Below are 24,398 nucleotides of genomic sequence, written 5' to 3' on the forward strand. Positions count from 1 at the left end.
CCTCAAAGTGGCAAGTGGGTCTACCAGTGTCCTGACTGAGCTTCCAGCACTTCAGGGGCTCAGGCTTTCCTAGATTTTTCCCATGGTTTCATGTAAGGGATTTGTTGTTGTTTTGCATTTTGAATGTGGTTCCCTTTTGCCTGTCTTTCAATAAAACAGGCCCTGACAGCTCTCCCATTCATATTATTACAGAGTTATAGCATCTCAGGCCAGTGCATTTAGGAAATATGTTGTTGGCACTAACCAGCAACTGAGATGCATAAAGAAAATATTCTAATGACAGTTGAGTTGAGAGAGCTTTGATCTCCCTCCAGGACTGCACTCATGGCTTTGAAATGCAGTTCTGGCAAAGGGGTAAAGCCTGGGCATTGTGGCAATAAGGGCTGGGCCCCCTGAAACAGACATTCCAGGGGACCCACAACCTTCACTGTGGAATCCAGGTGCATGAGATGTGCAGGAAGAAAAGAAACACAGCTTTTGAGGAGGAGGCCTAAGTTTAACAGGGGCATTCCAGTATAGATTACCATTTCCAAACAGTGTTGGTTGAGCTATTAGTGGTGTTTGGGCAAAGATGAGGACGTGGCAGGAGTGCTGGCCTGTGACCGTGGTCAGACACTGTCTTGCTCCTGTTGCCTGTAACATGAGGTTACGAAATGTTTGCAATCAAAAAGTATAAGCTTTTCGACTTGTTCAGGAAAGCATTTCTTAAATGAAAGATGTGATAGCTCTTCTCATTTAAATACTCATCTGTTGTTTACTCTGCATTCGGCTTTAGGTAGGCTGCAAGCTGGACAACAGTGATGTAGTTCACAAGCCCATTGAACAGACACAGACCTCAAGCTACAGGGTATGCAGCAGGCATATGTAGTGAGATATGATGTGGTTAAATATTCATGCAAGTTCTGTGTAGGGATGTCCAGACGAGGGAGATAGGGGGAGGGCGCTGCCATCTCTCCCATGATTGGCTTTCTAAGCAACACAGTCTTACAGGGAATTGTTTCTACCTGAAACAAGAGGAGACATGACTTACCAATAGAAAGGTTCTGAAATCAAAGATCACCTAAGCCAGATCCATGGCTAGATCCTGCAAGTTCTTAGTGACACATGATCTCAGACAAATAACCTCACTTCCCTGAGCCTGTGCTTGCTCACCTTGGTTTGATGCTATGTGATTCAAAGACATGCACCCAATACCTTCAAATAAGTACTATCTCTCTGTGTATTTTTGAGGAAGGTTTCAAGGGCCATAGAAATTTTAACAATTTTGAACATAACTGTTTGAAGCCCAGAGTGTAATGAATGAGATGGGTGTTTGTGATAGGAATAGAACCCAAAACAGAATGATAAAGGTTAGAATTAAAAATAACATCAGTATCCTCATTTTTCAGCTACTGGTAATGATGAATTTGGAGTGTTAATCACAACACTAATTAATGTAGTAAAGTTAGCCTACAATGATCAATAGAATCTTCTGGGTTTAGCGTAGTATCATGGAGCTAGGTGTATCACCCGCTGGGTCTTTAGTCTCCCGAACACTCATGAGAGGGTTTCTCAGATCTCTGAAGTACAGTTGAAAGTTATCAGGATAAGATACATGGAGTGCCAGACTTCCTACAGAGGGAAGATTTTACACAATTAAAATTCAGGAGGGGATATTGTAAGACTGGAGAGAACAGATATGCTTAAGGAACAGCTATAATCAGAAAATACACAGGGGGCTCTGGGTGAGGAAACCCTGAGATTATGTGTGATTGAGGATGCAAAAGGAAAAGAGAGAGATTTGTTAATGCAGAAGAGACACTGGAAGCTGAAACCGAGAAAGCTATGCAGAAGGGAACTCCAGCTTCACATCAGAGGGAGGAAGTAAGAGACCAGGAAGAGAGAGAAGCTGGTTTGTGTGTGTGCTACCATGGTGCTGATCTGTCTTGGAGCTAGCAGGCACTTGAGGCAACTTGTACACTTGAGGCAACTTGTACACAGACTTGGGTCTCTCTGTCCATCTCTGTGTGATACTAGCATGCAAGTTAATAAACAATGTTTAGAGTTAGATTGCTTTTCTCTGTGAGATGTTATTTTTTAAATAATTTGATAGATTTGTAATATATGTTCAAGGCTATTTTCTTTGCTTATCACTGTCACCAATATACCTGACAAACAGAAATAGATTATGTTCGAAAAGATTCATGTTAGTCTGCTGTGTTAAAGGGCGACTTATCCATGATGCTTTGCCACCTCCTGCTTTGTCAGAGCATTAGGCAGTGGGTACATGTGGTGGAGGAGAGCTGTTTACCTAAAGGCAAACAGAAAGCAGAAAGAAAGAAAAGGACTCAAGACCAGGTATAACCTTCAAGCACCCCCCTCAGTAACCTCCTCCCTCCAACTAGTCTCCTCACATCTCAGTTTCCCAAACAATGCCACCAGTTGAGGATCACATGTTGACACCAGAGCCTGTGTGCATCTCATATCCAAACTGTAACTGCTATCTTTCCATAGTCACTAAACAGAAAGCCAAGGGTCCTACCAAGTCATTTTTTTTTATTCAGGGTAAATGCCCCTAGACTACGATCTTTCTAAATTTTCTGTCTCTGGAGCCTTCTCCTCTGTCTACTATCTAAAGTGAAAACTGAAAACCGCAACACCATTTCTAAGATATAAGGGGATGGAGATAATAAAGACCCACACAGACCCCTGATGCCTTTGGGAGATTCCCAGCTTAGCTCTTCATTGGTAGAAGAGCTCATTGTACAGAGGGAAAGCTTTTAGTAACAAAGCTACTTTTCCCTTAGGGTGGATTTTCCCCAACAAGAGAGATGGGGAGAAGAAAGGCCAGTGGGGCCAGTAGCCTGGCTAGCTGCCCCAAATTCTAACTCTTTTGGGAGATGGACACTTCCCAAAGAATGAGAAAACACCACATAACAGCCAGGGAGAAGATCCAACAACCCACATTTCTGCTTTGGGCTAGGTTGAACACCATCTCTTAAAAAGATTGGCTCTACAATTACCACTGAATAAACAACCAATTAAAATGTCTCCTCTTGCCCTGTGTCTTCCTCTCATGAACCTTTCTCATCTTCAAGTATTGGGGCAGAGGTGTCTTTCACTAATAAAGTATGTCTTCTATGCCTGAGAGATCATTTGAGAGAAATATGTGAATTGGCTAGATAAAAATAGAGAGAGAGAGAAAGAAAAGAAAAGAAAAAATGTGGAAAGGGTTGCACAAAAAAAAAAAAAATCAGGCACCTCTGCTTTCTCATTCTCCTCTCGGCATTATTTTTCTTTTCCCAGGGGCTGGGATCAGCTTAAAAGAGAAAATAGGTGGGATTGTTAGACACACGTAGAATTGCACTTGGCCTTGTCACTAGTTGTGTGACCTTCCTACACAGTTTCTTCATCTGTAAGATAGATACACACAATAATCGCTAAAGCTTTGCCAGGTTCTCTGTATGCTGGCCATTATCAGACTCATTTCCACTTCCATTTTCATTTCTTTAATCCTTTGACTAACTAACTGTAGGAATGGTGTTTCATTATCATTCCTGTTCTCTATATAAAGAAACTTGAGCAAAAGAAGGTAAGTAACTTGCCTACAGATCATGGATAGTAAGAACTGAATTCAAACCTGGAGTTATAGCTTGGGAGCATTCCATCTTACCATGCTACACACTACAGTACCAGAAATGAGACATCTGCATTCAGCATGCTGGCGTACAGCAAGTACTCAATAAATGCTGGCCTTCTCAATCCTCATTCTAATCTCAGAGGGCAGAGTTATTAGAACTCTTCACAGGGCCTCTAGTAAAAGCAGCTGGCTGTGGGTCCCTAGAGAAAGGCACTCAGTTTTGAGTCAGTATTTTAGCTTATAATGCTGTCCCTGGAATTAACCACAATGAGTCTGCATTTCTACCCCTGTAATCTTTTCTTGTGACATGTCATCAAGCTGAAGATCACATGGACATTTGACCTCATAGAGACCTACCCCCATGTAGCCACTGTCATCCATTTCAGATTGGAGTAGAGATGAGGCAAATGCAGCCTCTGAGTTAGGAATCACTGAACCTTAGACCAGGACCTAGCTATTTTAGCTTTTATGTTTGCCAATTTAAATTCAACTCTGTCAATTTTTACTGAGAGCTCACAAGATCCACAACCCTATCCTAAAAACCAGGTACCAAGAGATGCATTTATACTCAAATGCCTTAAGAAGATGGCACATAGCGTATGTAAACAAAAAAAAAAAAAATGAACACATTTCTAACCTCACCCAACATAACTGTCAGCTATTCATAAGGATGCCTAAAAACTAGGATGACAGATAAGATCCATAAAACAGTGGCATTGAAAATGAGCACAGAATACTATGCACGTGACTAACCTAAGCAGAGAGCAGAGGCAGCCTTTTACACTTAGTGTTTCTGCTTTAGTGAGTGAGGCTATCCAAGGATAGGTTTTGACTTCTCTTTGTCTCTCTCCCTTGCTCTCTGTCTTACGTCACTCTTGCTTTTGTGTTATACTTTAATTTTTCTCTCTCAGCATCTCTCCTCCCTCTCTCTTACCAACAAATTTCTCCCTACATTGAAGAGATCACTACTGCAACATAAAGAGTTAATTCATTTCCAAGATATGACCACCCTAATGACAGCAACCTCAAGCTCAACATCTTGAGTGTATTTTACAGATAATAAAATACAGTTTTCCAGGATGCAGAATGGTCGACGGGCGGCAGCACGATGCCTCAGTGAGAAGAGAATGCATTTCCAAGCTATCCAGCATTAGCCTTGGACCCCAGCACTGCATCTTTGTATGGCCTATTTAAAAACATTGAATTATACATTTTTCATCTTATAAAACAAAGCCACAATGCCTCCTTACAAGAGTAATGTAGAAATGAAGGACACCTTCTACTGCATCTCCTCATTTTTCCAAGTAAATGAAGACGGTCCATAGTGAATGAATGAGACAGAGAAGCCAAGACTAGAGTACATATTATCTCACTCATGCTCTGTATTCTTGGTTTAGGCTTCTCTTAAGGGGTCCCTCTCCTTAGTCAAACTAGGCATTCTGTAGAAATATGAACATTGGTTCTCAGTGCATCTAGATTCAAAACTGGACCCAGTTATTCATACTAAAATTAATTTGTTTTTCTTTCAGTAAAATGGAATAATGTAACATTTTCAGAGAGATGCAATGTGATGTTTACAAAGAGGTTACCTACTGTGCCCAGTGTAAGAACTCCTGATCGTGTGGGGAATATCCTACTGTTTGAATACTACCTTTGGGGGACAGTGATAACAGCCAAGTTTACTTTTCTGTTTCAGAGCCTACTTGGATGTTAATGAGCTAAAGAACATTCTTAGATTGGATGGATCAACACATCTCAATATTTTCTTTGCAAACTCTTCAGAGGAGGAGTTGGCAGGAGTGGCAACTTGGCCTTGGGACAAGGAGGCCCTAATGCACTTGGGTGAGTCTTAGAAGTTCCTTTAGAAGGAGCTCAGAGCACACCAGTTTGGATTTCAGTGTTAGGAAGACCTCAGCAAGTAAATGGTGCAGGCAATAGCAGTATTGGGGATAACTCATTTAATTACTTAATTCACAAAACACTAGTATCTCCTACCCCACCTACGACCACCAGGCAATCCTCTGCAGGAACTCACTTTCCTGATGGGAGAACTGCAACCCAGAAAGCAGGCAGGGTTTATCCAAGGTTACACATGTCAGTGAGGAAGCCTCAGTTAGAGTTGAAGTTTCTGGATCTATCCAGAAACTGCGTTCTTCTTGTACCTCCTTTTTCTAATTCATGCATACTTCTTGTCCTGGAAACCACATTATCCTGGCACAGCTGGGCTAAGAAAATCCTGAAAAACACCAAAGAAGCCACAGAAATGCAATATATAGGGACTTCTCTTTATTCATGCTCTGACCCACCAGAAACATGGGGAGCTCTTCTGACATTTAAGTTATGCATATTCATAAACAACACAACAGTTTGTGCAGTCAAATCTCCGAAAGGTAGAAATGACAATCATTCCTGAACCAGGGGCTGTAAAAGAAAGTTACAGTTCTTTGAATTTCTTTTTTTTTTTCAATATGCTTGTCCAGTGTACTTAAATATGTAGAGAAGCAATTTTTACTTGTATAGACATGAAATTGTAGTATAGGCACAATTTACAATTCTTTTCATTTGATGTTCTAGGCTACCTACATGTTTCCATTTTACAGGAGTATTATAATTACTTCTCTCCTATATTTTTTTTTACTTAAAATCACAAGATAAAAGCAGCCCTCTGGTTTATTTACACTTTGCTTAAAGATGAGGCTTTGTTTTGTTTTTTAATAACTGTCTAATAGTCCATTGAGAAAGGCACTGCAGTGGGTTTAACTGTTTTGTCTCAATAAAATGATCTCATTATTTACAACAATGAGTTCTGATGACTCAGTGAGATTCTTGATTTCAGAATTCCTGGGCTCAGCAGAGTGGCAGTGCTGGATGCATTCTTGGGCCAGCATGGTCACCCTTTGCAAACCCAGAGTCCAGTAGTTTCTGTGCTTCTATTGTGTTTTGAAGATGTAGATTTCTATAGCTTCAACTGAAGACAGCAGTGCTAAAACAAATCATTGGGCTTAGTTCTCTATTATTTTTAGATGATGAAGCTAGTGGGTGTGAGAGAGAGTGGGAAGAGGAAGGGAGAGAGGAAATGATGGATAAGAGGGAGGGAGAGAAAAAGAAAGATAAAAGAGCACTTTTTTCTAAATTATACACACACACACACACACACATATATATGATATATATTATATATCAAATGAGGCCAGCCTGCCTCTAAGAGACTCTCCCCAGCTTCAGTCGTTCCAGATGGGGCACACTACAGGCATCTAGTGGGTCATAGCAATGAAGTTGAATGTTCCACAGTGGCTCCAACAGAGATTTAGATGCTTTGAAATGTCAGAGGTGCTTAGATCAGGAACCCCTGAAATCTGAGCTGGGTAGTGGCCAGATAAATAGGCATTCAGACACAGACAGAGGTCGGGCAGGAGAGACTATGCAACACGTGCGAACTGGAAAATGAGTTGCCCTTATCACACACTTAGTATGTCATGGGAAAAATTATACAAGATCAGAGCCAACTGCATGGGTTTTCTCATTCTTAGCAGGACAGCCGTAGGCAAGATTCTTGCCTTTGATTTGTTTCCTAAAATTTTGAAGATGCAGGTTAACTAGATGGCCCACCAGGGTCTTTCTAAGCCATATAATTTGCTCCTATTGAAAAAAGCATCCAGGAGGTTATTGATCAGCACCTGGGGATGGCCGAAGAGTGGACTTCTAAAGGTAGAGAGAAATATGCTCCTGATGATTTCATGAATGTCAGAGACTGGCTCAGGGCCAGGGATCGGGGAGACTGTAAATCCATAGCATGTTATATTATTTCAGGATGATGTCAGGCTTTAGCTATTTCACCTTTTAAGAGAAGCAATGAAACAGGACTCGGGGCCAAGTGCTGTCATTCTGTAGAAAAGGGTCAATTGGGGTAGAAAGAACAGAGTCAGGAAGAACACTAAGTTTACTGTCCTTCGCCGTCCTAGGCTGGTCCTGCCCTCTGCTAATGCCAAGGCTTCCCAGGGAGGCCAGGGCCCTTAGTGCTGTTGTAGTTGCTGAGTTTAGACCTGTCTCGAAAAACTTCCTAAAGAAACAAAGTCAGTTTCTCAGGAGAAACAAGGGCAGTGTGAGGCAGGAGGATTGCTGCCTCCACTGGCATGCAAGCGCCAGTTCCCCACCCTGAGTGCAGCTGATCATAAGCAACTCCTTTGCAGTAGCCTCAATCAAACTCAATTTATTAAGACCACATTTTAACCCTCTTTTCCTGCTGTTATTCCATTATCCCTGGGAAAAGCCTTGGGTAGTAGAGGGATTATATTTGAGATTATGACTGACAGAAAATAACTGAGAAAGATTTTCTGTCTATATCCTCATTTCTCTTCTTCCCTGCTTCTGCCTGCCCCCCTCCCATACACACACACATCTTCATCATTGTGTAAGAAGTCTCCAAGTAATTCAGAATTGAAAGCCTGAGGACAGTCCAAGCACTTCAGTCCAAGATGAAACTTTCCTGCTGTCTGCTCTGAGTATGCCATTCCAACATTATCTACACTATAAGATTACTGCCCTGTCTTTCCTCCATATGACAGTGTTTCATACCTCGTATCTCCACTTACAAGGCTCTTACACCTGAGTTTTAACCTTCTCTTAAACACTCTTAGGGCTTAAAGTTTAAATCTATCTCTAGCAACCCATGTGCCTTACCCCAGTGTCTAAGACAAACATGAAAAACTTACTAGTCTTAGCCTCTTTTGGTGTTTGTCCTAGCTCTACAAACTGGCTGTGTTCCCTTTCAGGTACATGAGGCATAGTCATTTATTTCTCAGTCCAGAACGGGAAGAGCAGTGATCCAGCTCTCTTTCTAAGATGCAGATGGCGAGGCTAGAGGTCTGAGGTAGGGCCTGGAATGCGTTTCTGTTAGGCTCAGAGGTAGTTTCTATGCTTCTCGTTCTCATGCGAGTAGACAACAAGTAGCCATTTTGTATCTGCCAACGGTTGCTCAACCTGCTTGAAAGTAATTAGTTCTGTCTCACAACCCTTTGTAGATGTGTCATCATTCATCAAGTATTCAGCACATATTTAATCAAAGCTCCAGTTTCATGCTGTCAATGCTATAAAACAAACACACCAAAAGCAACTTAGGAAGGAAAGAGTTTATTTGGTTTATACTTCCAGGTCACAATCCATCTTCAAGAGAAAACAGGGCCGGAACTTCAGGCAAGAGCCTGGCAGCAGGAAGCACACAGCACTGCTGCTTGCTGGCCCTGTCTCTGCCTTGCTCTCTTACTGGTTCATGCTTAGCTTTTGCACTGCCCAGGCCAACCCGTCAGAGGAACAGTGCCACCCACAGTGGGTTGGACCCTCTTACGAAATTAATTATAAATTAATAATTGAGACAAACCCTCAGAGACATGCTCATAGACCAACTTCATCCAGGAAATGCCTCAGTAAAGGCTTCTCCTTTCAGATTACTCTGGACTTTGTCCAGCTGACAATACAGGCTAGCCAAGACAATCAAATACTATATTCTAGTCTCTGTGATAGCCATTAACACTGGAGCAGAGAGTATGAACCCTGAATTTAGAACCCAATAATGTTGATTTCAGATTCCATCTCCATACATCTCGTCACAGGTGGGTCATTCAGGCTCTCTATGGATAAATGTCTTTATGTTTGAGTTATGATATGGTGATGGGAGCCGCACTCCTTAAAGACTCAGTGCAGCATCCGAGGACACATAATAAATGCTCAGGAAACATCAGTTGCTGTTTTTAAGCAATCTTTGAGCAGAGCTCAACCCAGGGCTGGCTTTCCTGCATGCTTCTTGCTTTTAGAGCATTAGAAAGGAAGGTATGAGACCCAAAGATGGTATTTAAGATTCAGGATGTCACAGAGTTAATGAAGGCAACATGAATGCCAGAGCTCAGGATTGGAAACCTCTATGGGCTTCATCTGTAAAGCAGCATTTAAAACGTGTGAAGTATAGCACATATTGCCGTCCAAGATATAGGTTGCAGAAGAAACTGATCATCCCAGAGATCAAAATCCCTTACTTGAAATAGGATGTTTTCAGTACCTCAGCATCACCTTAGGCCAGCGCTAATCCTCCCTTATCGTAAGTGTTTCCCTGTAAAACGCGACACAAAGTGATACTCCCACCAGTTCTGGCAACCAGTCACTGACAGCAAGGTTGAGGCAACCCTGGGGCAGTAGAGTCACAGAGCGGAGGACACTGTCATTATGAGTAGCATCCTTTTGTCTTTGATTTAGTCTGAAATAGACAGTTGCCTGATGTTCTGGTTTTTCCTTCTGCAGGTGGCATTGTCCTGAACCCATCTTTTTATGGAATTCCTGGACACACCCACACCATGATCCACGAGATTGGGCACAGCCTGGGCCTCTATCACATCTTTCGTGGCATTTCAGAAATCCAGTCCTGCAGTGATCCCTGTATGGAGACAGAGCCCTCATTTGAAACTGGAGACCTCTGCAATGACACCAATCCAGCCCCCAAACACAAGTTTTGTGGCGACCCTGGACCAGGAAATGACACTTGTGGCTTTCATAGCTTCTTCAACACTCCTTACAGCAACTTCATGAGCTATGCAGGTAGGGCAAGACACATCCCTGACTGTGGTTCAGTCTGACATGGGACCCGATATCAGACGTGGGATCTAGCCCTGGGTTAAGGTAGCCTTGAACAAGCTGCCTCCTTTCCTAACATGAAGACATTTCATTCCAAGCAATCAGAATAGCATCTGTTACGAGCATTTCTGGAGTACAAGAGAGATATTATACATGAATTCATACCAGATGGTTGAGACCAAAGCCAGTAAATCCAGCTAGAAGAACTACAGGAGTCATATTCTGAGTCATCCACTCTCTACCTCTGCTTTCTTAAGGAAACCAAAACTTGGTCTGCAAGGTTCCTCATAGTTTTTTTCAAATGTGTTGTTTTACACTGGTGAGTTGTTGAAGCTTTTTATTTAACCAAGCTCTCCCTTAGATAAATACAGTTTTCATACCTTCATTTTCTACTGGAGACTGGAAAAAAGTATTGGGTATGGTATTTTTCCTAGCAGCTTTTAACGTATTAGAGCCCTTTCAATGTCATCAGAAAACAAAACAAACAAACAAAAAAACACTATTAAGCACTCATGATCTAGGTCCCAGTGTGTCCTGTGCTCCTGTTAGCACAGGCTATGTCAAGGCCAATTAAAACCATTTTTGCAGCTTTGGAAAATGATAAGGCACTGCTTCCCTGGGGGTGATTGCAGTCCTGATTATGGTCCCCTGTGATCAACTGATCACAACTGCACACAGTAGGCTAACACTGCATTCTGTTATAATATTCAGCTTAGTCACTTCTTCCCAGAGAACAAGCAAAATTTCCGAAATAAGAGATAGCCTGTTATTGTCTTCCAAAGAGGGAGGAAAATTAACGAACTCTCTTTTTTTTCATGTCATGTTTTAGCTACAATATTTCTTCAGTATTAGGCTCCTAAAATTGTTTCTTTCAGTAATAGTATTGCCTTCTGTATAACTATTTACTGCCTATAAAAGATTTCAATATGTTCCCACTCACTTAATTCTCACAGCACATCTATGGAGAAGGAAGCATCCCATTTTGCAGATAACAATACTAAGGCTTACTGGGGTCATCTGCTTCTGACGATACATTGTATATCAATTATTCTTTCCCCTGTCTGTCTCATGCTGTTCTTTTAAAGAGACCTAGCTGATGGTTAGGTGGAGATGTTGGACAATCTAGATGGTCTTTTTTGCTCTGCTTCCTGCAGGAGGGTGGAGGCTGCTCTGCTTGATGTGGAGGTGAGGCTGAAAGTCCTTATTCAGGTTTGAACCACGAAAGACCCTTTCTAGCTGTTTTTACATTCCTGTTGGAGTTTGATGGGTGTTATGAGTGAAAAGAGATTTTTCTGGTGAGATCCAAAAGATTTGATGATCCCGATGATTCTTAACGTTTCCCATTTAGGCTGCTGACTCCAAGTGGGGTGCTTTCTAGTGTGTGGCTCATACAGCCTAGCAGTAATCTCTCTTGAAAAGTGAATAACCAGTCTCTGGGTCTAATAAAGTGTCTTTAGGTTTGGCTCTAAAAAACAGCCAAGCGCTCGGCGTTTCCTCAAAAAACAGAATCGCAGTGGGCTTCCATTCCCAAACACACTGACGCTCCCCATCCGTGCCCTGTGCCTCAGACAGCCCCGCTCACCTCCCGTCTCTGCAGCGACTTCTTTAGCCAGCTCAGCACGCATAGGAAATAAACAATAATAAGAGTTTGGATGTTTGCCTGCTTCTTAGGGGCTAGGAGCTTCCATGCAGCTACCCGACTCCCATAAACTAAATCTCCTTTTTGTTTCCCTTTGAGACGATCTAAAGGGTGATTAATTTACTATTGTTGTTTTTAAAGGATCTCCTCAGCTCAGTGACCCATTAACAGCAGAACTAATTCATTGGGCCACGATAACAAACTTACACCCCAACAGCATATTCAAAGCAACCAAGAGCTTGGAAATGTTTGTTTTCCTTAGGATCTCTGATAGATGAGGTGACAAAAGCAGTTGGATAAAATTCAAAATGCAGAACAGAATGTGGTTCTTAGAGCTGAGGAAAGGGATACACGGGGATTCCTTCTTCCAGAACAGAGGGCAGAGTCATTGCCGAGTTGACTTCTTCCAGCTGCCTCTCTTTGCTGGGTGCTCATTCCTCAAGCAGATCTGCCTGCCAAAATGGTCACAGTTTATGTGTGTGCACTTCAGTGGAATACCCATTAGCTGTGTGTGACTGCTGAGCACTTTAAAAAGAGCTGTGCAACCGAGGACCCAAATTATTATCCTTAAAGTACTTTAATTAATTTAAGTGGAAAAGGCCCCATGTAACAGTGACTACCATATTGGTCTTTGAAGATCAACAGTAATTGAGTACCTCTAACATACAAGATTTTATATATTGTATATATAAAATAATATAAATTAATCCAAAAAGATAAGTGACATTATTAACATAACTAGTTTAGAGATGCAAAAATTATGGTTCAAAAAGACCAAGGAACTTGCCCAGATTCAAGCACTTGACGTAAATCCAAACCTTTCTAACAGCAGGGTCACTTCACTACTCAGAGGAAGGTTGAAAGGCCAGGCAGTCCAGCCTAGTAGGCAATGAGCTGCTAATGTTTCAAGCACACTTCAGTAAAAAACACAAAAGTGTATGTTTGTACTAAATTATTGGTTAATCTTTTGCCAAATGGATGGGTAGCAAACCTATCTCCTTTTTAAAGATAGTTGGCTGTATTTAGTAGGTACTCAAAGATTACGTGGCATAGACTATAGGATTCTAGGATTTTTTTTCCAGCCTGTAGGTTATGGTAGTATCTTTCTGTGTGCCAGGAATGTTTATGTGCTTACATGCTTTGACCCCATACCCATACATGCTTTGAAATAAACAATCCTGCCTCTAAAGAATGTACCTGAGGCAAATTAACCAATTGTGTGTTTCAAGATTCAAGCGCAAGAATGCTTTCATATTTATTAAGCAGTTACTCTATGGCAGACACAGAAGATAAATGTTTATGTATTTGAAAAGTTTTAAATGGCTTACAAGTTTGAAGACATGAAATACTGAGATGAACTCAAGACATCTTACCTGACATAACATTGTAACACCACTCAATAAACACCTTGTTTATTTTATCAATTCATGGAGAATAATCACTCTTACCTTGAGTGACAATAGATATGATCATGAAAGGAAAGAATCTAGAAATGGCTTTAGTGCTTGACAAATGATAACTAACATGATTATTTATTAACAATTTGATGTGGAGAACACCCCAGTCATATGTATAAGACACATACATGATGAGAATTCCAGAAATTTACTGTACTCACACCCATAATATACATATGCATGTATACATACATATACATTAGACAATAATTGTATTATTTATAGGTACTGGACTTGAACATGATATATTTACATGGGGCCTATTTCATAAATTTTAAAGTAAACATAGTTTTTAAAGTCATTTATTACTGAAACCATTGTTATAATTTTGAAAACAAAACCCAAAATACAAGATTTTTTTTTAAATGACCCATATACTGAATGTCAGTGAGCTTGTTAAATGCTCACATCAGCATTTTAAGCAAGGCTGTCACAGTCCTTCCTATTTCAGTGAGTCGGCCTTTAGGTGAAGGTCCTCCAGGTAGAGTGTCTATCCTGATAGTTCATGAAGTGCACCTTCAGAACATGAGAGAGGTTGCCAGCCTGGAACACTATAGCAATAGTGTGGTGGCCCAACAATCTCCTCCAAGAGCGAAGTTCTCAGTGTCCCTTCTGCTTACAGAAAAAATGGAAATAGAGGAACAAGATGAGCCTGGAAGCCTAGATGAAGGGACCACAGAGCTGTTTGGGGATGGAAGCCAAGTGGACCTGACTCTAGACATGAGCTAATTGAGACAGAAATTTTATGATAAATAGAAACTCATTGGGATTTTGCCCAAGACTCTGATAGTAGCTAAGTCCCAGTGTTATGTGACCTGGGACAGATAGTTTTTTTAACTTAATAAACTTCAAATGTATCCCTCTTCTTTTATTAACTTCTATCACTTATCCATTTTCCAACTGTGTCCTTCTGACAAGTGAAAATGCTTACTATTTAAATTATAAAGACAAAACATACTTCTTTGAAGAAAAATTAAGCAGAAGTTTCTAAAGAATAAAGATACCTTATATTTTCATCCTCATTCATCTTTATATTTTCTGTGCCCCATTTGAATCCTTAATAGCACTTTGTTTGAGTTGATTTAAACACCCCTGGCTTATATATCAGGAAATCTATATATAATATTACAAGAGTTGGTGGTGTTCTTTTATTTTTTTTATTTTAAGGATATCATTAAAATGTATAGACAGCCCTCCATTAATAAAGAGATGTGTTAATATTTTTTACTGTAGTAACAATGGTCAAGACCTGGCCCCCTCCTTCAATGCCATGATTTTCCTCACCTCTGTCCACCGACATCACTGTGTGGAACTGCTATTTGAGCTATGGGGGCTAGGATTCCATTAGAAAGAATTTGTGATTCATACCCCTGAGCTTTGTTTCTTCCTTCTCTCAGTTTCTGACACATCCATGCACACACATGCACACACACACACACACACACACACACACACCTTAATAAGAAGTGTGCTTATTCACTCACTTCTTCCAAACACGAGGCAGTGAGCATTTGCCACCAAGTAGAGGTTTTTTCCTCACACTCCAGCTCAGCCATATTCTGGAATGAACCCACTTATTACCACTACTGTTTCCGCTTTGTAGAGGGAAACAGAGGTGTCAATGACATAAAGGCACTTGCTCCATTGACTCTCTATCTTGCACATCTTCTTTCTTGAACCACCAAACCATCCACCTGCATCTAATCTAGTTGGTAGTTTTTTCCAGGCTTTCTGGATGAAGTGTACAGATTACAGCAATAAAGAAAAATTAACCTTTGTTCTGGCCATTCTCAGGCAGAGGTGTACATACTCCTGGCAATAGGTAGCCACAGGATTTAGGGAGTTACATAGTAGATCTGGGCTTGAGAGAGATTTACTGTCACTCCTATGCAATACTTGCTAATGAACACTGGGCTCTTCTGATTTCGCCAAATGTCTTAAAGCTCCCTTGGTCAGATGAAAAGACCATTAAAAGTTACTAAGGGAACCCAAGCCAGCCTCTCCATGTAAACTCTCACACACTTGCCCATTCCCCTGAAGGTCATGTCCTGCTGCCCAGCACCTGCTCAAAGTTATTTTCTGTTTGTTTGATAAGAAGCAGTGAGTTTGTGCTGCTGGAGTCCAGTAGCACATTTATTTTTAAGATCTGGTGAGCTCCACACTCCTGTCTGGGACCCAGCTGCCGTAATCCTGACCAAGCATATACCCCTGGGCAGTGGTGCATTAGGAAAACAAGCCAAACAGTGCCCTTTTCTGTCCCCAGGGGAGCTGAATCAGAATGTTAGGGAAAGAGACAGGGGGCAAAACCTCTTCTCTAGAGGCTAAATCTTACGTCCCTGCCTCCAGTGCAAACTCTGGAAAAGGGGGAGTAGGACTGAAGGGCATTAAATCTAGACACCTGAGAGATTGTTTCCAGTCCCTCTTAGACTGGAACTGGGCTCAGCTCCCATTTACAAGCCACCTGCTGGGGACTTTACCCATAATATGTTTCATTTGTGCTTTGAAAGAAAAATATGTCATTGTTTAGAAGCATAGCATTGATTCAAGCCCCAGATATGCTTAGCTCTGTGATCTAGGAAAAGTTGCTTGCCTAAACACAGTCTCGGCTCCCACCTCTGTAAGGAAGAGAAAATGAAAGTATGCACTTCAAAAATAGCATGTGCTGGGAGAGAAAAGGTAACTCTCCAAAGTCTGGCACACCATTCATGGCTCATGTTTACCACATGCTGAGATTATGTCCCACAGAAATACGCATACTGTAAGGAGATGTGTTTCCTCTTGTTCACATCTCTGCTGGTTAGGGTTTTTGGCAACTTGACGCTAGCCAGGGTCATCTGAGAAAAAGAAACCTCAGGTAAAAAAAAAAAATGCCTTCATCATATTGGCCTGTAGGCAAATCTATGGTGGTGTTTTATTGGTTAATGATCGATTGAGAAGGGCTCAGATAGGTGGTGCCACCGATGAGCAGGTGGTCCTGAATTGTGTAAGAAAACAGGTTGAGCAAGTCATGGGGAGCAAGCCAGGAAGCAGCATTTCTCCATGGCCTCTGCTTCAATTCCTGCCTCTAAGCTCCAACCTCGAGTTCCTGTCTTGACTTTCCCCCAAGATGGACTGTGGCACAGAGGTTGAGGTGAATCAAACCCCTTCCTCCCCAAGTTGCTTTTGGTCATGATCTTTATCACAGCAATAGAAACCCAACTAAGAAATGATTGTATACATATCCCGGGGTGTGTATCCATGGCCTAACTGTGGCCTGACCTGAGTATTACATGTCTCTAGCTAAGTAGTTGCCTCTCCTGTTCCACTTTCTTTCTCAACCTCAACCAAGTGATCTGATTGACCTCATATATACAACCACCTTTGGTGCCTTCCTATTTGGTCCTCTTTCCCCATAGGGGATTTCTATCAATTCAGTGATGATTCACATCACATTAGTGGTCATAGAACAATCCTTGCTCATGTGATGAATAGTGTTCATCCCTGTCTTAAGGGCAGGAACATTTTAATTCCCATCTTTTTACAGCCCTGGTTTATAGCACTGAACATAAATTAGACATTTGGTAAATTTATTTCAAGAACAGTTCTCTGCATTAGTGAAAAGTAGAATTCATTAATGCTTCAATGAATGAACGTAAAACAATACAACAGGAAACTAGCAAGCACAGAAATGAGCAAAAAGTAAGTGGGTGAAAAGTGAATAAATAAACAAATGACTAAGAGAAAGTGAATGGGGTGGAGGCCTTGCTGACATAGAACCGGAGGTTGCTGGGTCCCAGGAAAGCAGCTTATCTTGCCTTTGTCCTTAGCCATGGCGTCTTAGCAGCTCTCTCCTTGGTTCCAGGCTTAGCTTTCCAGTTCCACCCACCCTCCTTTTTCCTCTCACCTGTCTCCAGGAGTAATTCCTGCACTAATTTGTTCACAGACCATTAACGTCTGAGCACTGGAAGAGGCTGCCCTGATCTGGAGAGAGCAGACCCAGGTGCTGGCCCTTTAGCTGCAAGCAGACTTCATCACTCTCCCCCCCACACACACACACACTCACTCGCTTTCTCTCTCTCTCTGATTCTTACAGATGATGACTGTACAGACTCCTTCACGCCCAATCAAGTCTCCAGAATGCACTGTTACCTGGACCTCGTCTACCAGAGCTGGCAGACCTCCAGAAAGCCAGCACCTATAGCTCTTGCCCCCCAGGTTGTGGGCCACACAACTGACTCTGTGATGCTAGAGTGGTTCCCACCCATCGACGGCCACTTCTTTGAGAGGTGAGTGTGCCCTGTGGAGTACTAATCTCTCTCTCTCTCTCTCTCTCTCTCTCTCTCTCTCTCTCTGTGTGTGTGTGTGTGTGTGTGTGTGTGTGTCTCTCTCTCCCCTCCTGTCAGAAAGAGTAAGACTCAGAAGGGAGGCAGCCATGTTTCTTATTTTTCTCGAAAAGAGAGCCCACCACTTGGCAGTGACTGGTACCCAAGAGCACACTGACAATTTTGGGATAATATAAGAATGCTGTTAACAGAAATGAGCCAGTAATGGTGCATACTTCCACATCAATGGGAGATTAAATTAACTTTATTATTAGAAGCTTGGAAATCAGGGTAGGTGAGAGATGACAATCAATGCACTTTACTCTGGTGGTACTTGTCTTTAATCTAGAACTTGGGAGGCAGAAGCAGGCTGATCACTGAAAGTTTAAGCCTACCCTAGTCCACACAGTGACTTCGAGGCCATCCAGAGTTACATAATGAGAGACTTTTTGTCAGCTTTCTCAGTTTGCTCAACTACCCCCCCCAAAAAAAAATAGAGGTTTCTATTGTAAAAGTCTTTTCTGGTCTTCTCTCCATTAACAGAGGAGTTGGAATTGTCTCTGGTTAATAAGAAAACCCTTTCATATTAGAGTCCTATAATTCACATTATATAAAATATGAGTGTGTGTACTATTCATATTTGCAAAAATGTATGGTTATACATAATAAATGATAAGGTTTATATGTATTATGTTTTGAGAAAACCAGACACTAATCAGGTGAAAGACACCACAGCTCTGCTCCCTGCTACTTATTATCCAGATGCCTCATGACAAGTCACTCTCCCCCAGATTTTTTTTTGAAACCCAATGTAACTTTTGTTCTTGATCACTCTCTTTTTTTTCTTTTTTCTTTTTTATTTTTTTTTATCAGTTACATTTTATTAACTCTGTATCCCAGCCGTGTCCCGATCCCTCATTCCCTCCCAGTCCCTCCCTCCCTCCCTCATCTCCACTGTGCCCCTTTCCAAGTCCACTGATAGGGGGGACCTCCTCCCCATTCATCTGATCCTGTTTTATCAGGTATCTTCAGGACTGGCTGCAAAGCCCTCCTCTGTGGCCTAACAGGACTGCTCCTCCCTTGGGGGGTGGAGAGACCAAAGAGCCAGTCATTCAGTTCCTGTTAGAAATAGTCCCTGTTCCCCTCACTTTGGGAAACCAATTGGTTACTGAGCTACCACAGGCTACATCTGAGTGGAGGTTCTAGGTTATATCCATACATGGTCCTTGGTTGAATGTCAGTCTCAGAAAAGACCCTGTGCGCAGATATATTTGGTCCTTGTGGAGCTCCTATCCTTTCCCCATCAGACTAACTCCCCTTCTTTCTTATGATTCCCTGTACTCTGCCAAAGGTTTGGTCATGAGTCTTTGCTTTGAAAACACTGCTAGTTAGAGTCTTTCAGATGCGCTCAGTAGACTCCTGTCATACGTTCAATGCACATCCCATCTGTCTTTCTAAACGAGGATTGATCATCTTACCCCATGTCCGCTCAATTGATTATTTTTTTTAGGTGTATAGATTTCATTATGTTTATCATATCTTATAGGTCTATATAAGTGAGTATATCCCGTTGTTGGGAAATGCAAATCAAAACGACCCTGAGATATCACCTTACACCCATCAGAATGGCCAAGATGAAAAACTCAAGCGATAACACATGCTGGAGAGGTTGTGGAGAAAGGGGAACCCTCCTCCACTGCTGGTGGGAATGTAAACTGGTACAACCACTCTGGAAAGCTATCTGGCGCTTTCTAAGACAAATAGGAGTAGTGCTTCCTCCAGACCCAGCTATACCACTGCTAGGCATATACCCAAAATTTGCTCAAGTACACAAAAAGGACACTTGCTCAACCATGTTTATAGCAGCTCTATTTGTAATAGCCAGAACCTGGAAACAACCCAGATGTCCATCAACGGTGGAATGGGTACAGAAATTGTGGTATTTTTATACAATGGAATACTACTCAGCAATCAAAAAGGAGGAAATCATGAAATTTGCAGGCAAATGGTGGGATCTAGAAAAGATCATTCTGAGTGAAATATCCCAGAAGGAGAAAGACAAACATGGGATATACTCACTTATATAGACCTATAAGATATGATAAACATAATGAAATCTATACACCTAAAAAAGATAATCAATTGAGCGGACATGGGGTAAGATGATCAATCCTAGTTTAGAAAGACAGATGGGATGTGCATTGAATGTATGACAGGAGTCTACTGAGCGCATCTGAAAGACTCTAACTAGCAGTGTTTTCAAAGCAAAGACTCATGACCAAACCTTTGGCAGAGTACAGGGCTTCTCATTCTTCACTATAGACTCTCAAGGAGCTCAAGCCTTGACCTTAAGCCTTGAGGAAACCAAAGAAAAAGATTAATAGCTATGCAAGTAGTTCACTAGCAAAACACTTGCTTAGCATGTGTGAGGACAAGAACCAACCCTACCACTGCAAAAATAATAACGAGTATTTGTAAAAAACTGTTTACATCTATTTCACATGTTTTTTGTTATTTGTTATTCAGGTAATCTCTCATTCTCACACTTAGCCTTCTTGGGGATCTAGTTTTGACAATGGTGAAGACAATAACCTTACTACTCATTGATTCATCTTTCTCTGCTGGAGTTGCAGCCGTTTGTCAGAGGCTTACCTTGTGATAGATTCTGATCTGAATGCCTCTTGTACAGTCTTACTTTATATTCCCAGTAACCCAGTATATGAATGATGTTTTCCTCATGTGCCAGATAAGGAGAGCACTGGAGCTGAAAGAGTCTGAGAAACTTGGCCAAGAGCTCACAGAAAGTGCTGGAGGCTGGCCCTCAACATTTCAAAATGCCTTATCTATGAATCCTAAGTGCCTTAAATTGTTCCACACTAGAGATGTAAAGGAGGTATTCAGTTTCCTCACAAAATATGACACAAAGTCTCCATTTACAAGTTTTATTTATTTTAATTTTAATTTATTTTTTATAGTTTATTCACTTTACATCCCAACTGTAGCTCCCTCCCTTATCTCTTCCCTTCATCTTCCCCCCATTCCCCTCCCAAAGTCCACAGAAAGGGGGAGCCCACCTCCCCTACCTTCAAACCCCAGCTTATCAAGTCTTATTAGTACTCTTCCATCCTCTTCCTCTGTGGCCTGGCAAAGCCCACAAACTGGGAGAGGTGATCAAGAGCTGGCAACAGAGTCCATGTCAGAGATAGCTCCCTTTCTAAGAGACCCATTGGAGACTGTGTTGCCTATTGGTTACATCTGAAAGGGGATCTTGGTCCTTTTCCTTGGTTGGTGCATCAGTCTCTACAGGCCCCGATGGGCCCGTATTTGTTGGCTCTGTTGCTCTTCCTATGGGCTCCTGTCTGCTCTGGGTCCTTCTATTCCCCTACTCTTTCCTGCAACTCCCTGCGCTCTGCCCAAAGTTTAACTGTGAGTCTTATCATCTGCTTTGATCACCTGCTGGGTGGAGTATCTCAGAGGACATTCATGGTAGGCTCCCATCCTGTTCCCTCTCTTTAAGAGGATTTACAAGTTTTATATATGTGTGTTTTTGTATATAAAGAAAACATAAGCAAAAAACCTAAATCAAGGTCTCTCAGAGGTAAAGAGATAAATAGCGAGTGGGTACATTTTTAAATCCTCACTATCACTAATTACCAGAGAAATAACAACTTATAACTAAAATGATTTATCACCTCACAGTCTTAAAATGAGATTCCTCAAATCTCTTTTGTCTGTTCCCAAAAAGTCAACCTAAAATTTTTGGCAAGGGTATGAGGAAAGTGAATCTTGTACAGTGTTTTTGGTAAAGTAAATTAATTCAGTCACTGAGCAAAACAGTGTGGCTACTCCTCAGATAACTAAGCTAGGACTGCATGACCCAGCTCTCCGACTTCTGCATCCGTATCTAAAGGAAATCAAACTAGAAGCTAGAGAGTTGGCTCAGTAGTAAAACACTTACCATTCAAGTGTACGGACCTGACCAGATCCTCACCCTCAGTCCATTCTAGAAGGAAATGGAGAGTGGAGATGAGGAATCCCAAAGACTAGCCATACAGCGAGTCCTTGGCTTGACTGAGTGACCCTGCTTAATGATTAAGCTGGAAGAGCAATGGAGGATGAGTCCTGACGTCAGTCTCAGGCCTCCAGTACAGAAGTACACATATGCAGAGCACACACACATACACTCACACACGTGTGTGCATGCGCGCGCGCGCACACACACACACACACACTCACACACGTGTGTGCATGCACGCACACACACACACACACATACACGATAAACCAGTGCAAACAAAGAGGCATTGCATACAAAAAATTAAAGAGGAAGAGAAGGAATTAAAAGTAGTTAGTTGAAGAAGCACCCTGTTCTATATGGTCTGTGTAGCATTTCTCATATATTTAAGGTGCAGAATATCACATATTCTAAGATGCAGAAACAACCTGAATATCCTTCTCCAGGTGAAGAGGTTAAAAATACGGCCTATGTATACTGTCATCCTTAGTCATCCTTAAGAGGCAATGGGGAACCCTGTCACTTAAAATACACAGAATGAGTCTGGAAGTCATTATGTTTATTGAAATAAGTCTGTCTCAGAAAGGCATTACCAAACATCTTCCTTATATATGCAAATTTATAAAGTTGAATCCTGTATGCAGAGAGGAGGGTGGACATAGGTGGATGCGAGAAGAGAAGATGTTGGTCAAAGGGTACAATTTCAATTAAACTGCAGAAGCAAACGCTAGTGTGTATTGCCTACAATTGACACTATAGTGAATTGTATAGTTTCAAATAGCTAACATGGTAGATTTTAACTGTTTTCATCATACATGAACAAAAAAAACAAGGTTCGTTAGGAAGGAGAGGTGATAGCTTTGTTCATCACCCTTCTTTAATCATTTATAAACCTGTATGTAAATGTTATTTCATATTCCAAAAGAATACAAAGTTAATAACTGTGAGTTAAAACTAAGTTTCAAAAATGTAGAACACATCATCCTGTGATATGCATTTTATTGGGACTCTACATATATACAATATCAGTCCCTATACCTAGAACCTTCCTTTTGCATCAAAGCAAAATTTGATCTGGTAGGAGGAAATGGAGGATTGTAGGAGGAGATGGAGGAGGAGTGTAGGAGGAAATGGAGGAGGAGTGTAGGAGGAAATGGAGGAGGAGTGGAGGAGGAGATGGAGGAGGAGTGTAGGAGGAAATGGAGGAGGAGTGTAGGGGGAATGGAGGAGGAGTGTAGGGGGGAATGGAGGAGGAGTGGAGGAGGAGATGGAGGAGGAGTGTAGGGGGGAATGGAGGAGGAGTGTAGGGGGGAATGGAGGAGGAGTGGAGGAGGAGATGGAGGAGTGTAGGGGGAATGGAGGAGGAGTGTAGGGGGGAATGGAGGAGGAGTGTAGGAGGAAATGGAGGAGGAGTGTAGGGGGAATGGAGGAGGAGTGTAGGAGGAAATGGAGGAGGAGTGTAGGAGGAGATGGAGGAGGAGTGTAGGGGGAATGGAGGAGGAGTGTAGGAGGAAATGTCCCTCTTCCTGCTCGCAGCTGCCCTTGCAGAGCTCAGAGCTGGCTTTGGGACAAGCTTGCCAGGAGCTTGTAGATTTGTTTACTTTCTCTGTGGTGATGAGAAGTATCAGAGTTTTGGTCAAGCTTTGGCCTCGATTCTACTTAAAAATGGAAATTTTGTAAATGGAGCTTCCTGTGTATATATTCAATTTATTTTGCATAAAGCAGTTATTGTACATTCAATAAATTCCATCTGATTGTTGGAAACCTATTACAGGGTTAATTGTTGTGTAAAGACATATGTCTCTATTACATAGTACTCTCGGCTTTAATCAATATGTTTTTAATAATCTATAGTCAGTGAGTACTTGAGGCATATACAATAGCTATTCTGTTCAGGGTAATACTGCCTAATGAAGTTATCACATTCTAAATTCAAACTGACATTTTTGATACATGTCTAATTAAAGTTAGCAGCCATGCAGACCACAATCTAAAGGAAATTGATCCATAAGTATTAATAAACTGCTGTAAAGAAGTGGTACTTCTTTTGTGTGCCGTATTCCCGAAAGCAAGGAGTTTATAGTCCTAAAAATTGATTTAGCATGCGGCATATAAGCTTTGATGTTTGGTCGCACACACACACACACACACACACACACACACACACCTGCCACCACCTTCCTTAGCTTCGTTATTTCCACCAGATGAAATTTCGGGCAAGACATGTCACTTCTCTGATCTTATGAATCCTCCTCCATAAAACGGTGCTAACTTGCATTCTGGGGTAAGTCAACAAATGGCATCTATGATGTACCAAGCACACATATTCTACACTCAAAGAATGCCAGCTTCTACCATGTGTGAGTGTTTCCAGAACTGTTTGGTTACTTGAAAAATCCCCTTCCCTTGCAAAACCTCAAGCGTTTTCCACACCATCCATCAATGCCAGCATATCACCCCTGGCCATTCTCGTGTCCTCCTGCTGTCCTCACATCTGTGGGCTATGAGAATACAAGGGTTTCCCTTAAGAAAACATATTCAGATTCCCCCACAGCCTGTGTCCTCACACAGGGGCAACTGAATAAATAATTCAAGGCCACCCACCCCTGGTCTCACTAACTCCTTTATATTTCCTACAAATGTGTTGACTGGGTGGTTATCTGAGCAATTGACCATCATAGACTGGAAAACATATTGGACAAGAACTGTAAGACCAAAACTAGAGTCCTGGCAGATGCGTTCCTGC

The 24,398-nt window shown here is 41.7% G+C and overlaps 1 protein-coding gene across 1 annotated transcript in view; it reads left to right on the top strand.

The window, feature by feature from the left end:
* The window catches only part of Pappa (pappalysin 1), a 252,286-nt gene that overhangs the window by 47,406 nt on the left and 180,482 nt on the right, over window positions 1-24,398 (top strand). The window contains exons 3-5 of the mRNA XM_021654123.2: window positions 5,316-5,461; window positions 9,911-10,204; window positions 17,409-17,601. Of these exons, the coding sequence (XP_021509798.1) occupies window positions 5,316-5,461; window positions 9,911-10,204; window positions 17,409-17,601 (633 nt within the window). The remainder of the gene's footprint in view (window positions 1-5,315; window positions 5,462-9,910; window positions 10,205-17,408; window positions 17,602-24,398) is intronic.

This window comes from Meriones unguiculatus, chromosome 3, assembly GCF_030254825.1.
Source record: "Meriones unguiculatus strain TT.TT164.6M chromosome 3, Bangor_MerUng_6.1, whole genome shotgun sequence".
Taxonomy (NCBI): Eukaryota; Metazoa; Chordata; class Mammalia; order Rodentia; family Muridae; genus Meriones; species Meriones unguiculatus.